At 41.2% G+C, this 17144-nt stretch overlaps 1 protein-coding gene across 3 annotated transcripts in view; it reads left to right on the top strand.

The window, feature by feature from the left end:
* The window catches only part of LOC307236376 (discoidin domain-containing receptor 2-like), a 45335-nt gene that overhangs the window by 7915 nt on the left and 20276 nt on the right, over nt 1-17144 (top strand). For all 3 annotated transcript variants that reach the window (XM_080008774.1, XM_080008775.1, XM_080008773.1), the window contains exon 2: nt 10047-10330. In XM_080008774.1, the coding sequence (XP_079864900.1) occupies nt 10249-10330 (82 nt within the window). In that variant the 5' untranslated portion in view covers nt 10047-10248. The remainder of the gene's footprint in view (nt 1-10046; nt 10331-17144) is intronic.

Genomic DNA, 17144 nt, shown 5'->3' with positions numbered 1-17144 from the left:
CACATCCAGATTCCCTATTGTTAGCAGTCAGTAAACAACCTTAAATTGCAATACTCACCTTATCTCCCCTTTTACCAGGCCCTGAAATACACGAGCTCCATATGCAGGTACAGTGATAAAACCTCAACTCTCAGAAATGGGTCAAATACTCAAGGATTGTACAGTAGTAAAAATAACTTGGTCTGAAAATGAATTTTACTTAAGTATAAGCAGTGGTCAATGAAACTCCAAACACCGTGACACAAAATGACTCCTCTACATTACATTTATTAAAGATGCGCTGTGTTGAATTTACAGAACAGACTTGGCAGAAACGGAATATAATATTCACAAGTATGTTTAAATGACTGTATATAACAATGTAAACAACAGTGGATGTGTTGGCCTTACCTTAGAATAAGCCATTTTTATCTACATAAGGAGTGGGTATGGTTCACGGAGGCCGCCATATTGCACCGCCATGTTTCTTCTACAGTAGCCAAACCAAACTGGCCTTTCACGTTTTTGCGCGAGTTTCGCGGCCACCGTCTCTTCCACTGAGGCCGCCATGTTGCGTCGCCATGGGGAGGGAGGGGTGTTCCGTTGGTCGTGATCTGCAACTTCGCCGTTAGATTCTCCACTAAATTCTACACACTGCACCTTTGAGGTGAAAGTTCCACATTGTCATTTGTACTTCAATTATATACTTTTTTATTCAGTAGCTAATCTTAATTTTACTTAAAGTATCTTCTTTTTATTGGCTTATTTCTACCCTGTTTCTTTTTATTTTACTCTTCTAAATGCTTGTTTTATTGTATTATTGTATTTTATTGTATTATTGTACTTTGTCTTCATATTATACACATATATTATATATATATATATATAAATATTATATTATACTATATTCACTATATTATACTATACTTATACTATACTCACAGCCTGCTGTGAGTATAGTATAATATTGACCTATTTTTATCAATGCATTTTGCTTGTTTGCTTTGCTTTTATGTATACTAAATAAAGGTTGTTATTATTATTAGAACCATAATAATAATAATAATAATAATAATAATAATAATAATAATAATAATAATTGAAATAATATAAATTATAATAATAATAGTAATCATTATAGCTGCAGGCAGAAATAAACAGGTTGTGGTGCAATTTTCCAAGTTTCCGTAATTTCTTTCACAGGAGTATTTCTCATGCTCAGGTGTTCGACCAATCACCGTGCTATTCCGTCACTGAATGTGCATCTTCTTTCGTTCAGTTGAAATATCCCTCAAGAACGGTGTTTTAATAATTACGACTGTTCCTGGATCATGCAGTGCGGACACAAAAGAAAGGGACAATTCCTCCAAAGGTTCTTAGAACGTCCTGTGCTATGAGGACGCCTTGTGTGACCTGTGTAGTTTTCGGGGTTTTGTAAAAAGGCAACACAAGTAACACAAGTAGTTTCCTTCAAACGCAGCATTAACTCAAGTCATCTGTCCATGTGTCACAAGTGGCTGGATACAAATGATTTCCGATAGATGAAGCTTGGACTTATATAACTTCCAATTATGTCACAAAGTGGCCCACAAAGCATTATTGATCAAACTCAAACCACAAGACATCTGAAACGTCCCGGTTCCAATGGGGCCTTGACCATGTCTGTGCATACTTTTAGCCGAAAGATGGAAAGATAAAATTTTCCGGGTTCCCTGAAACACAGCACAATTTTCGAGTTTGCACCGAACGCATCGGCTCCCCCGCTCTGACGTCTCCTTGTTGCTCGTGTTACGGAGCAAGGTCGATACAGCGTATGCAAACGAGCTCCCGGAGACGGAAACCGGACTTATCTAACCTCGCTTCATGCGGTCACAAAGCGCCTTGCTTCACATACTAATCGAGGTACGCCAAAATTCTTCAAATTCCGGTTAATTTTGGTCGGTTTTTCACAAATTCCTGTGTCTCGTGTCCGTGGGTCCAGCGATTGTCGTGTTCCCGACACTTTAAGCCCGAAGGATTCCAAGGAGAATAATAATATAATAATAACAATAAGGATCTGTCGCTCACTCTCACCAAAGTAAATCTAAGTTTTAACTACTGTATGTTGTGATTGGCTTGCACGGAGGACAAATTGATGCATTAATTGCAATTGAAGATTGTTTACTCTCTGTGTAAACACTGGAGACTCTCACACAGCGCTCATTTGGTCCCCACAGGCTTGAGACGGATAATATTCGATTTTAAAAAGCTAGAATTTGATCTTGTTTTGGCATAAAGCTGTACACTTCTGGTGTGTTGTATGATAGCTGTTCCTTTACTCCAGAGAAGGAAAGAATGAAAAATGAAAAAATAAGCTCTGGCGACCTGAGCGCTGTGGTCACTATTCATCACGACACAGTGAGGAAATGAACCGGAAAACAGACGAACGCTGCTTGAATTTTCATGGATTTGGTTTGATTGTTTTGATGGTTTTTACTGCGTGGGTTGGCACACATAAAACATTAAATGCTGTGTATTTTTTGTTCGTTTCTTGGTATAAATGGTCCTGGAAAAGCTGTGTTTTGTAGATACATTTTTCCAACATTGTGGCCACCACGTCGCCCTCCTGTATGACAATTAAGAGTTAAATTCAGGAATAAAAGGATAATTGAACCATTTGAATCACTTGAAGATGGTGCGTGAGAGTTAGTTTACAAGCTAGAAAGAGATTTTGTTTGTGTGTGTGTGTGTGTGTGTGTGTGTGTGTGTGTGTGTGTGTGTGTGTGTGTGTGTGTGTGTGTGTGTGTATGCGTGTGTGTGTATATGCGCGTGTGTGTGTGTGTGTGTGTTGACTCCCAGTTCTGCCAGTGTGCAGGACCAGCGCTGCTCTGTACAGGAAATCCTTCCAAGAAAAATCAAATTGTTTCTGCAAACAAGAGAGGCTGGAAAAACAAAATGAATTCTCCTTGTTTCATATTTCATATTCATATTTCTGATGATGGCTGTGGATCTCCCGGTGCTCTGAGTCTCTTTACTCTGGAAATAGACGCGTGTTGTTCAGTCCTTTATTTGGTGGAAAACTGTTGATGGATGTTAGTGTTGCTACGACCCTGAATTAGAGCCGGGTGATATGGAAAAGTTTCATGATCACAATAATTATCGGGATATTTTGGAAACTTTTTTTAAACTTCCTTTCCACAATAAAGAGACGACGCAATGCACAGAGCTATGATCAAGACGTTGGAAATAACAGGACAATTACAAGACAAAATAACCATAACCACAGAAAGAAAAACAAAACAGTATGTGTTTATAAGCACATGTGTATCAAATGTCATTCCTAAGCACTTCTACATTACATTACATGATGTCATTGATTAGACTCTTTTGTCCAAAACGACGTATAAGTGCATTTTGTCACTGTGTCAAACCAACTGAATATCACAGTCACAGCTAAACCTTCTCTTGGAATAAGTATCACTAGTAGGGTCGGATTTTATTTACTTTTTTTTTACTCCTACACACATTCATCTGAACCGTTCCAATGAGGACCACTCCCTGACAAACTCATTAAGAGTTTGATCTGACACTGAGATATCAGGGGGATGTTCATGTAATATAAAGAGGTGTGGAGAATGACAAAGCTGTTCTAGAACAATGTTTTTGATACCTATGTTCATTATTGGGGTCTACTCCTCGAACAAAATTGTTTGGATCTAGTGGTATATCGATCCCAAATACTTTCTTATTCTCACTTTAGGTCAATGGCAAGAAATAAAAAAAAAAATGCAATCAAATGCAATTTTAGGGCAAGACCACATGATTGATGAGGCGTCATTCTTTTCATATTACATATTCTTAACCATTACCTTTCACTCCGGTTGCAGGAAACAGTTTTAACTTTCAACTAAATCGATTAAATTGACAAATTTATGCTGGAAACCTTGAAGCCCACCTGAAGTCATGGAAAGACCCGGAACTAGATCTGGAACGGGACTTATCCCACCCTGGATTTAACCTCATCCAACCTCATCCATCCACTTATCACCTCCAAAGCTGCTGGAGCTTGGTTTGTCGGCGCGCTTGGGGTTTTCGAGCCCAAACTTTCTGAGCAGACTGTGTCGTTCACCATTTCCTGTCCTGACAGGGAGGAAGCTGAGCTTCACGGTGCGCAGAATGTTTTCCCAGCGGCAGGGATCCCACTCAATAGTCGACTTATTCAGTAACGTTGATACAATAAACGCTGCTCGGTGACCATCAACATTCTACATTTTGGTTTATGCATAAAAACATGAGAACGCCAAATCAGAAGTTCCAGTGAGAGCGTTTAGGCTGCTCACTGTGGAACATTGCTGCTGCGACCTAATTTATCTGCAGGATGAGTTCATCTTTGAGAATGTCGCTAAAGAAGAAATTCTATATTTAAAATAATGTCACCATAATCAAGGTCAGTTAGGACCTCCTTTTTTATTACCCTTGGTGGCAAAGTAGCTCACAGCTATAAGGTCCTGGGTTCAAATCCCGGCCATCCCAGGCACTTTCTGTGTGGAGTTTGCATGTTCTCCCCGTGTTTGTGTGGGTTTGCTCTGGTTTCCTCCCACCATGAAAAGACATGTACAGTATGTTATGTCAGAGTTAACACTCCTCTCCGTGCCCACTGCTCCTAGGTATAGGATGGGTTAAATGCAGATGACACATTTTTTTATATCTAATGTTAGGACCGGTATTTTAAAAACCGGTCTTAATATTAAACTTAATATTAAAAAAATATTAAGTGTGGCCCCATTGTGGTTGCCTGGGGCAACTGTTAATGTTAGTGTCAAGGAGCCTTGACACATATGCACTATGCATATACAGTGTCGAACTGTCCATCATAGGCTCACAAAGGGGCTAGTGTGCATGTAAACACACAGATATGAACCCTCACGCGCACACACATACACACACACACACACACACACACTTTACTCAATTAATCATTTGTCGCTCTCAACAAAGAGTCTATTGATGGAGCATTTAGCTCCATGTTGCGTGACAGAGGAGGTTCTTGGTGTCGTGGGTCAAGCACTCAAGTACAAGTAACTTGGTATCAAAATTAATTTTAATGAACAGTGGTCTATCTATCTATCTATCTATCTATCTATCTGTCTGTCTGTCTGTCTGTCTGTCTGTCTGTCTGTCTGTCTGTCTGTCTATCTTTCTGTCTGTCTATCTGTCTATCTTTCTGTCTGTCTGTCTGTCTGTCTGTCTGTCTATCTATCTATCTATCTATCTATCTATCTATCTATCTATCTATCTATCCATCTATCTATCTATCTATCTATCTATCTATCTATCTATCTATCTGTCTGTCTGTCTGTCTGTCTGTCTGTCTGTCTGTCTGTCTGTCTGTCTGTCTGTCTGTCTGTCTGTCTGTCTGTCTGTCTGTTCGAATATTCCCCCATATAACTCTGACTATGTAACTGACTAGATGTAACTACTAACTAGATGTACTAGTAACTAGATGTAACAAGTGACAAGATGTACTAGTTACTAAATGTCATACTTACTATTTGTATTAGTGACAAGATGTACTAGTTACTAAATGTCATACTTACTATTTGTATTAGTGACAAGATGTACTAGTTACTAAATGTACTTCTTACTAGATGTACTTGTGATTAGATGTTGTAGTTACTATATGTACTAGTGACTAGATGTACTACAGTAGTTAATAAATGTACTATTTAGTAAATTTACCAGTTTCTAAATATACTAGTTACTAGATGTAATAGTTACTAAATGTACTAGTTACTAGATGTGCCGAGTGACTAGATATAACATGTGACTGGATTTAAGTAGTTACTGTATATTTCCACAGCCGTTCTGTTTTGTCTTCTCGTTTTCACTTCTCCATGTCAGAGCTGGACCCGCCATAGCCTGGACGTGTCGAACATTTAACCTTTCGGGAGTTCACTTTCATTGCTTTAACCAAGGTTTTGTTGTTTTTCTTTTCTCTTTCCTCCATGGAACCGACCGGGGTTTGTTTTCCTAAATGTGACACTAATAGTCTCTGACGTCCATTCCACGCCACGTGGCTCAGCTGAGTTTTTAAACACTTCACAGATACAGTTTTATAGTCTGCATCTCTCAGGATATCTCTAAAATCGGAACTTTGTGAGAAAAATCAATCTTTGCCAGGTTAAAGATTCTAACAGATTCCTCTGGTTTTACGACTTAAAACCGACGATATGCAGAGTCCCTGTGAGAATCTGACCGAGAACTAAGTTGCTAATATAGATGATATAGTTTGGTAATATATTAATGAGCATATATAATGAACAGCAATAATTGTTTGTACATATATATACTAATTGTTCATAAGTAAATAAATAGATACATAGATCACGACAAAGAAATATTATTAACAACTATTATATACTGTACATATAATCGTTTACCTTCAAGACAGCCTCAGTCTCTCTTGGATCGCTGTCATCACCATAATGTGAGTGATTATATGTACATTGAGGTATATAATGTATGTATCTATATAGATATAGATATATACACAAATATATAAATACAAATACAGTATACATAAATATATACTAATATACAGTATATACTAATTGTGGGAGTCTGCCCACAGGTAGGGGTTTAGGGAGGGAGACGGAGTCCTTTTTACCGTGGGTTGCCAACATGGCGAGAATTTTTATTATATCAGGGAACAAGAAGCTCACAGGCCAGAAGTATAAATAATATTACTACTAATAATAATGATGATGCTGATGATGCTGATGATGGTGATGGTGGTGGTGGTTACGGGCGCAGGAGGAATGGTGTTCCGCACTCTGGCTCCTGGTCGGCTGACGAGCCCCTGCGCCGATCTCCTCTGTAAGACAGACACACATTAGGAAAGCTCCCTGCCCCGAATTGGCCAAATCAGTGCAGCGCAGGCGCTGATTTGGCCTATTCGGCGGTGGCGGGAAAAGGAACCGTGCTGTCGTCTGCAGCACGGCTGTCGTTTGAGCACACCCCTTGGTCTGCCACACTATAAACATACAGAAATAAACATGAACATATATATATAATTAAACATGTATAGATAATTTTCATTTACTCATTCATCTTTATCTAAATTGTCTCGTAATGTGCATAATCAAAACGTTTTAAAACTAGACCTTGGAACTGGCTTAATGGAAGCAAATACTGTAGTTCATTTTAAGAGTGCGTTGTAGTGTGTTCACAGTATATCTATCTATCTACTGTATCTATCTATCCATCTATCCATCTATCTATCCATCTGTCTGTCTGTCTGTCTGTCTGTCGATCTATCTATCTATCTATCTATCTATCTATCTATCTATCTATCTATCTATCTATCTATCTATCTATCTATCTATCTATCTATCTATCTATCTATCTATCTATCTATCTACTGTATATCCCCTCATGCCAGTCTATAATTGGTGCTGCAGTGTTGAGCTGAGTGGCTGTGACTGGTTCTCTGTGGACGATCTGGGGGCCAGTTTGAATCCAGGTGGCTCTCTGGTCCTTGAGCCCCCGCCAGGCTGGATTTACACATCCTGACGTTATTCCCTCTAATGAAGTGGCGTGTGCAAATAAGTCACTGCTGACAGGCAAAAACACGGAGCTTCCGTCTAGCAGAAAGGAAGGGCTGGCTAGCAGAAGTTTATTCAATTAGACACATGAGCAAGTACTTATATACCTTTACTGAAGTAGAAATGTCAATGTGGTACTTTAATTGTTCTTACCGTACTAAATCCGTGTCAGGGTATGTGTACTGTGCTCTGAGTTCTTCTTCCACTGCCCCCCCAACCTCCCTAAATCCCCCTGTGACCCTCCCATCGTCTGTTTACATTGGAAAGCCACCTGTTTGTATTGAACCGTGGGTTCGACTCTCCTGAGGAAAGTTCACACTTAGAAGCAGATTATTCCACCGTCCCAGATTTAGAGCAGACTGGCCATTAAAGGGGCATTCCACCACAAAGCGCTTTCAGATTTGGTTCACTAGATTAAAGCCTGACTGTCAAAATCTCTTCAAAGAATTGGCAAAAGAACTTCCTCGAGTTACCGGTACCAAAATACTTCACTTACTACACGACTGCTTGTTCCAAGTCTCGAAATGTAGCTGTTTAGGCTTTGAACACGGGCGGAGGTGTCTGTGGGAAAATTAGACTTGAACCTTTGAATCAGTTACTATGTCGAACAAAATTTGAACAACAAATTCCTCGTACCAACATGCAGTCGGCAGAATAAACTCATTCTGATTCTGATAGCACTTTATAAATGCATACATTTACATAAATATAAACATAAATATATAAAACGAAATAAAAACAAGAAATTGACAGCTCAAGAATTATGAATAAAAATATAAAACGTAAAATTAAAGAAATGTGTTCATAACAAATGTGTTATTGTACGTATAAAAATGGCCCCGGTCTTTACATGGGCGAGCACTCTGACTAACTGGACGAAACTTCTCCTTCTCCTTCACATGTTCCCCAACGCGCCATGCTTCACATGTCTGTGACTTTCGGGGATACGCGAGCCGTCGACTGTTTGCGTTTCATGAACCTTGCGGCGACGCTCGGTGGCGGAAGCCGGGCGTTCGCAGGAAGAGGTTGGAACCTAATAGTCTCAGAAATGGAGCCAACCAAATAAAACGAGGAGGAGGTGGGATGTGACTCATGTCAGTTAATTTGGTGGGAGTGCCTTCATCAGTTGTCTGATGTCGGGGAGTTTTACGACCTCTTGAATCGCCAGGGACACTGTTTACTATTCATTTTTCCACATTTCCGAAAATGCAAAAGAAAATGTCTAATTGTAGCGCACCATGCGATGCGGCAATCCGAGGAAATTGTTCTTTAGTATCAGATATCTTGAAAAACTACGGAGCAGAAGAAAAAAGTAAAATAACTTTGGGCAGGAGTTCAAAATCAACATATCGGGATTTTTTTCCCCAAATCAAAACACAGCTTTTTGAAACCCCAATCATACAGTGTACGACATAAGGGATCAGTAGTGAACATCTGTGAGAGAAGGGAGCATAATAATAAGGTTAAATGGAAATATATATTATATATTATTTAACATTTAACACGCTACCTTCGGTCACTTTCTTTTCCCCGAGGTTTTCCTTCTTCTGATCCATTGATTTGTCATTTCTTTCTTGGTCACTTCAGGTGGCAGGGATATCTTCTGTTCTTTTTTGTGAATGTTCATCCATATCCACAGTTTACTGACCACAACTAGTTACGCTGCTTTAGACAACTTACTACAACACTTTTGTAAACTTTTGTTCAATAGAATAAAACAAGTTTCTGATTCTTTTTCTGTTTGTGTATTTCTTCCATGAGGTTTAATTTTTGTTTCAATATTCACTTCGTTACTCCCTTGATGAGAAAATGTCCTTAAAAGCATTTTTCTGATTGTTAATTAGCTAAATATCATGTTATTATGAGTTATGCAGGGATCTCATCTGGCCTCTCCTTTTATCTTTCTCTCCTTTTCTCTCCTCCTCCACTCTCCCTCCCTTCCTCCCTCTTTCTTCTCACCTCTCCCGCTTCCTTTTTCCTATTTGCACTCTGATTCACAAATATTCTAATTTTAATACAGGCCAGTGCACATTTTAATTAATGAACGATAGAAGATGTTATACAAAACTTCTGCATCAGCCCACGTTGAACTATTCTTTAGATTTAATAAGTCTTCTCTCAGAGAGGGAAAAAGTGCTTAATAAATGGAAATTCCACTGGTGGGTGCCAATTAGTGTGTTTTTATTGAATTAATTAAAAAGCTCTTTCCATTAAAAGTCAGTTTTTCCTCTCATATTCCCGTATTTGTTTGGTTCCCATGAGTACAGAGGGATAAATATTCCTCCTTTTGTTGTCTGGATGAAGTACAGTCATCATATGACATTGTGGCATAATGAACCGTTCAAAGTCTTTCTTGTTTAATTAAATAAATTCATTCATAAAATAACACAAAGTTGAGAGTTGACAAAACAATAAATAACAATAAAAGGTGTAAACCAGTTAACAATCACTTGTTTAACCGTCTGTATTTACTTTGCCTTGCAGGTTGGAAGCCTGTCCTGCTGTGTGTGTGTGTGTGTGTGTGTGTGTGTGTGTGTGTGTGTGTGTGTGTGTGTGTGTGTTTGTCTGCGTGTGTGTGTGTCTGTCTGTCTGTCTGTCTGTCTGTCTGTGTGTGTGTGTGTGTGTGTGTGTGTGTGTGTGTGTGTGTGTGTGTGTGTGTGTGTGTGTGTGTGTGTGTGTGTTTGGGATGAAGCACCCGTGGGACCTTCGCTACTCGCTCCTCATCCTCCTCTACCTGTCTGGAGACGCCAGCTCACAGGTCAACCCTGGTATGTTTTGATTATTATTAATGTCTAAGTGGATTGTGATTCTCTCTGTCAAGACTCGGGTGACTTTGGCAAAAATATAAAAATGGGTATCATTTGTTCGTAAATTGTACATTTGTATTTCGTACAATTACACTTTCTCTACCTCAAGACCCATTAGGCCCTTTTAATTTTCGCAGATGTCATTTGATTTGAATTTGTATTTTGACTTTATGCAAAACAACACAAAGAAAACAGCTCTGCCTCGCCGTCATCATATATTGTGTTAATACACAGGTCTCCTGAATACAATTTAATTTATTTTAAGTTGAATGAAAATTAAATGAAATTACATTTAGTTCAGTTCAATTCAATTCAATTTAATTCAATGCAAATAAAAATAAATAAATATGGAATAGTGGAAATAATTAGGTAAATAGTTACGCCCACTTACACCTTAGATAATGCTACACCCAAAAAAAAGGGAAAAAATGATTTTGATTCTTCCTGGGGTCTAATGTGTCAACCAAGGCCCCCCTCACCTCCATGTGGCCCCCTGTGTTTAGCACTATGACGGCTCTACCAAATTGCCGCCCATAAAATTACCAGTTCCCATTTGGACTGCACTATTATACCTGAAGAGGGGTGGCCGATCAAACCAAGTGCTCCAGAACAAAGGGGGGAGTGTCACCTTTGCTTTAGTTGTGTAAATGTGTTTAGTAGTTAAAACTTGGTTGTTAATCCATTTAAATACAGATATTTTCTATTAAGTAAGTTAAATACTAATGTTAAGTTAATTTTAATATAATCATCTTTTGTTTAAAAATGTAGCAATTTCTCCCACTTTTTATTTCATTATATTTTGGGCCCCACAACGGTTATGTTTTCATTATCTTCTTTTTGTTATTCACCACTAGTTTGTTACCCATTTCTTTCTGGGTGAATAAAACCCTTACTTTTTTTTTTTTTCGGAATCTCATCTTCTGTCCTCGTGCTCCGCTCGTCCGGTCCACCGCAAGCACCTTAGCTACATTTCATCGTGGCAGACTTCCACGAGGGTCCTTGCAGGCGCCCTGCGGTCACCTCCCTGTCATCCCAGTGTGGACCGGGCGAGCGCAGCTTTCCCCCACCCGCTCAATGGGTGGCTTCTGGGAAGGAAAGTGTGATGTCACTGATGTAGAACCAATTAGGCTTTTACGAGGAAACCGTATAGCGACGTTTCGAGCGCGCAGACAGCGCCAGCCGAGAACTGGCCAGAACATTTTCAGAGGTGGTGTTGACCGAAACACACATTTACCAGTAAAATCTGGATTTTACTGTTTGTGAAAGTAAAGCTCTCGTGCTTTTCAACCTAAGCCTTGTTTTTTGATCGTTGAGAGTCAACCCGAGTGATCGGATCTTCTAAAACGAGTCAGTATTGAGGGAATAGCTTCAGCCGACCGCAGCACAGTGGGCAGTCATGGTCGTTGAAGAACATGGTCGCGATTGCCCCTTTTCTGTGCTCTGTGAAGGACCTGGAAACCAGGATACTGTCCTGGCCAAGATACCAAGGCCCTGGACCTCCCAGTTTTCCTTTCCAAGACGTGTCGTAGTAGTCCTTCACTATGGGTGGACTTCCAGGTTCAGAAGGTTAAAGTCACTATTAAAGTTAAAGTCCTCAGTACTAATGGACTAGTAAGTATTGGACTTAAGAGTCCAATCCGCTGTTCAGTGCATGGGTGGAGCAAAAACATGGTAGGACCTTTACTTTCTAAATACGGAATTATCAACCGCTTCACGTAATATAACTTTATCGGACCAATCAGTGATATTTTATTTGCTCAATTTATAAATTCACCATGACATCATATCATGGTATCAGCGGGGTCTCGTAAAAATGTTGTTCATATAAAGGACCTTGCTGATGGCCCCTGCTTTTCTTTTAAGTTTCAGTGATTATTGCACTGTTCCAAAGCAGGTCTAGAGCAGGTGGGACAAAAGAATGATCGAGGACCGTGTTTACAATAAGCGTTTATTATCATGGGGAGAAAAAAAAAAATTGTTGTGTGAGATCAATTTAAATTTCAAACATATCCGCACGTCTCACTCTCGTAGCGTAGCGTTTTCTAAAGACGGCAAGGTCGACGGCACCTTTGGTTTCAGAGTTTCTTCTGTGGCTTGTACAGGGAAACAACACATGGTTTCGAAGCTTCGGCCTGCACTCGTAAACATGAGTCTGGTCACGTTTTGTCAAGCTGTGTGCCAACCATAAGCAGGGCTGGCGCAGAATGGGCGAGAGGGCACCGGGTCGGCCTCTCTAGACCTCCACTACGAGGTTGTGAGAGAGAGAGAGAGAGAGAGAGAGAGAGAGAGAGGAGTTTTCGGGTAACATAGTGGGTACATGCTGTGGCTGCTGTTTCGTCATAGCTATTGATAGCAACGATGTGTTCTGACCCCTTTGTCCAGATGTGAATGTGGATTTTACTGTAAGATAGACTTTAACAAAACATTTTTATCAAATACAAAGCTTGTACCATCACGGATCATGTTCCTACAAAACATTAATTAGGTGTCAATAGGAACTGATGACTACTCTGACACAAAACTGGAGATATGGAAGACAGTTTCTCCATCCAAACAGGGATTGCAAAGTTTCTATTGTGAGCTGCTCTGTCTTCCTGATACATTTGTGTGTGTTTGGCTGTGTGTGTGTGTGTGTGTGTGTGTGTGTGTGTGTGTGTGTGTGTATGTGTGTGTGTGTGCGCGTGCGGGTGGGTGGGCGCGCACACACACTGTGGATCCAGCGATCCCACTGGAGTCTGTGGCTAATGCATACCAGACATTCTGACAGCCTGAAAGTCCATTGAAACGGTCTCTTCCTTTCTCCACAACACAACGGGTTTGTGTGTGTGCGCAACTGTGTGTGTGCGCAACTGTGTGTGTGTGTGTGTGTGTGTGTGTGTGTGTGTGTGTGTGTGTGTGTGTGTGTGTGTGTGTGTGTGTGTGTGTGTGTGTGTGTGTGTTTTTGTAGTTTTTTGACCATCACTCGTAAGTCACGTAAGAGGGCTTGTCGAGCATCTGATAGTGGTTTGGGTTCAGGAGGTTCGCCGCGGCCAAAAGGAGAAGGAAAAGCCTCGGCGAGGTCTCACATCTCGCTTGGCGTTTCGGCATCTGGGTATTGGCAGAACAAACGCAACCCCTCGTTCCTCAAACTTCTCAAACTTCATCCAGATAGAGAGATTAGTGAGAAAATATGTACTATGGGTCAACAGGTCCTGGCAACTGCAAGAGGGTTCTACGGGCCAAAGTTGAACTACAATTCGATTTTATCTGGGGCCCACACACTCATGCCCAAAGAAATTCAGTGCAAATAAGGACGTTTGATGCAGGCGGGCGGTAGCGGTGGGTTTCGTTTGGCAAAGCAAAGAGAAAATAGGTGCTTTATAGTAAACATGTCTGATTCATTGATTAGTAATGAAGTGCACAGCAACAAGCAGCACGACAATCTTTTTGGACCTGAGACCTTGTCCACACGTATATGGAGATTTCTGAAAGCACGTTTTTTTTGTTTTACAAAATCTCTCCATCCGCACGAGAACGCGACAGCGATTTGAAAAGCGATTTACTTCTTCATTATATTCATACACAACAGCGTATGGACGCCGTTCCTCAGGTTCGCGGGGCTTTTAAACTTCTAATGAGGACATGGGGAACGACACCGCGCTCGTCGGCTGTCGCTCGTCGGCTCCTGCCGCAGGTTGGGGTCCTGACGTCGGCGTTTACGAGAAACTCTGTTTTTACCTCCTCCACACCAATACAGGGTGGATTATTTTTTTAAATCTCCACCCTCCAAGACGTTTTCCAAACGCTTTGTTTCCACTTCCTAAAACAGCGGTGTGGAAAGGAGGCCAATACGCAAAGAAAATGACTACGTTTTCAAAAATTTCCGTAAATGTGTGGACAGGGCCTGAGGGTACACAACCAAACATTCTGCCACAAAAACAAATGGACGTAGGGTCCGTGACGTCCCCTGTCGGTTTTCTAAGAGACAATTTGAAGCCTCAGGTTCTGACATCCCACTGATAAGTTTGATCCCTGGTTCCTCTGTAAGTTTGAACGCCATCAAGTTATTATTCAAGTTAAGTTATCGTTAAGTCAAGGGATTATCTCCGGAGCTACCTGCAAAGTTTTCCTTTAAAAACATTTCCAGTGTTCCAAAAAATACTGAAAACTCCACCTGCTTCGAGCCATGGAAACGGGACACGTCTTTCCGTCAATCTCCAAGGATTTCTGATGTGCCACTTTAATTGCACTGGGCGAGAGTCACTTTCCCACATTCATCGCTGAATATGGAGCTGTGATGAAGGTCAATGCCAACTTGCTCCTCCCCCCCCCCCCCCCCCTTTTTTCGCCGTTTCGCAACGGTTGAAGACAGAACTTCAAATCTCTTAAAGTCAAATTGAAGAGTGCACTGGCTTCACAGAAAGTACATTTAATAATTAAAGATCCCAAGATGACGAGTGTATTAGCCTCACTGCTGGAGCTGCAGCGAAGTCTGTCATTTGTGTGAGCACCAGCTCGTAACATTTTATGTGTGTATATCTGTTGTGTGTGTGTATGTGTGTGTGTGTGTATGTGGTTGTGTGTGGGTGTGTGTGTGTGGGTGTGTGTATATGTGTGTGCATGGGCACGCGTGTGTGTGTGTGTGTGGATGTGTGTGGATGTGTGTGTGTGGGTTTGTGTGGGTTTGTGTGGGTGTGTGTGGGTGTGTGTGTATGTGTGTGCATGGGCACGCGTGTGTGTGTGTGTGTGTGTGTGTGTGCGTGTGTGTGTGTGTGTGTGTGTGTGTGTGTGTGTGTGTGTGTGTGTGTGTGTGTGGCAGTTCAGAAGCAAGCAGCACAGAACAAACCTGCCTTTCATTAGTCAGGGTGCGGTGAGAATCAAGAGGTGAAGGGGAGGGATTGGTCAGCACTCTCTCTCTCCCTCTCTTTCTCTCTCTCTCTCTCTCTCTCTCTCTCTCTCTCTCTCTCTCTCTCTCTCTTACCACACAAGGCTGGTGTTTTTCCACCTTTTCAGGGATGATATTTTTAGATCCTGTGGCCAAATATGGAGCCTAATATGATAGAGAGAGAGAGAGAGAGAGAGAGAGAGAGAGAGAGTGTCTCTCTGTGTGTGTGTGTGTGTGTGTGTGTGTGTGTGTGTGTGTGTGTGTGTGTGTGTGTGTGTGTGTGTGTGTGTGTGTGTGTGTGTGTGTGTGTGTGTGTGTGTGTGCAAACACTCTGCCCACACCGCTCACCCCAGGGGTCAGAGCTGAGTGGGTCGGGTGGATAAATAAACACAGAGGAAACCGACATTTAGACGAGTGGTCACACATCCGGCATGACATTTCTCCCCCTCTCTTTCTGTCTCTGTCTCTTTCTCGCTCTTTCTATTGGTCTTTCTCTCTATCCAGCTTTTGTTCCATCTTTCCATCAACTGTGGCTCTCCTCTTACGTCTTCTCATTGTTTCCATCTTTCTCTTTTCCGCTCTTGCTATCTTTCTGTCTCTTGTTCCTCTTTCTCGCTCTCTTTCTCCCTCCCTCCCTTTCTCTCTTCCTCTCTCCCACCTTCTGTCTCCCTCCCTCTCCCTCTCATCCTCTTTCCCTCCCTCCTCTCTCTCTCTCTCCCTCCCTGTCTTTTTTCCTCCCTCCCCCCTCCCTTCTCTGTCCCTCTCCCAACTTCTGTCTTACTCCCTCTACCTCCCCCTCTCTCTCTTTCCCTCTCCCTCTCTATCCCCCTCTCTCCAGTCTTTTTATCTTCCTCTGTCTCTCTTCCGCCCTGTCTCCTCTGTCTCTGTTCCTCCCTCTCTCTTTCTCTCTCTCTATCCTCTCTCTTTCTCCCTCTCTCTCTATCCCCCCCCCCCCTCTCTCTAGGGTGTGGTTTTCTTGGGGACTCTGGTAATAATGACTCTTATTTCATCAATTATGTCTAAGGCCATTACGGGCTGTGGTCTATCTGTGTCAACGTGTCCTCAACTTCTGGAAAAATCACGCAGATTACCTCTTCATACCATGTGAGAAAGGACAGTCGGAGTGAAATATGAATCATAAAATTAAATGCTGATCTTTTTATGTTAGTATTTGTACAAGTTTATACTGTAGCATTGTTTTATATTGTTGTTAGATCCCTAAATGCACCAATCCATTACTTGTGTCAAGGTATCGTACTCTTCAATACCTTATGCATGCGCTACATCTATTGCTTTTCCTGAATAAGTAATTGTGGCTTTAAATATAGAATAATATATTATAGAATATATTTATAGTAGAATAAATTAAATGAAAGTATGTCGAAGCTGTCCATTGCCCCAGTGAAATTATAATGCATACCAAAGTGGAACCTAAATGGGTCACAACAAGAAGCTACTCTAACACTGAATGCAATGTTATTGGCTTAAAACAACCCAAAATCTAAATTCCCTGAAAGTCGTTTAGCATGCAATTTTGTGGTAATAAATGCCCCCTACAGGATACATACAGTTTAAGGCAAAGATAAGTCGTTTGGCATCCTTTAAAGCCCGAATCCAATTCAGAACCGATTCAGAATCAAACCCAAACATTGACTACATGTTTTGTCCTACAAGATCTGAAAAGAATCTGACACGATGAATTGTTTCATATGTGGATCGAAAAAAGTTTTACATTTTTTTCTGAGCAACGGTGAGGTCGGCCGTTGGTGAACGAATGAGGAAGAGGTGGATGAAGGTTGAAGAAGATGAGACTAAGAAAGGAAAGCAAAGGAGAACTCTAGAGAAGTTTATTTTTATGGGTTCCTCAAGCTGACACTGTCCCCACCACCATGACGTGTGCATGTTGTGTCA

The sequence above is a fragment of the Zeus faber genome, assembly GCF_960531495.2.
Source record: "Zeus faber genome assembly, chromosome: 1".
In the NCBI taxonomy this organism is placed as follows: domain Eukaryota; kingdom Metazoa; phylum Chordata; class Actinopteri; order Zeiformes; family Zeidae; genus Zeus; species Zeus faber.
This window is presented reverse-complemented; position numbering and strand designations above follow the sequence as displayed.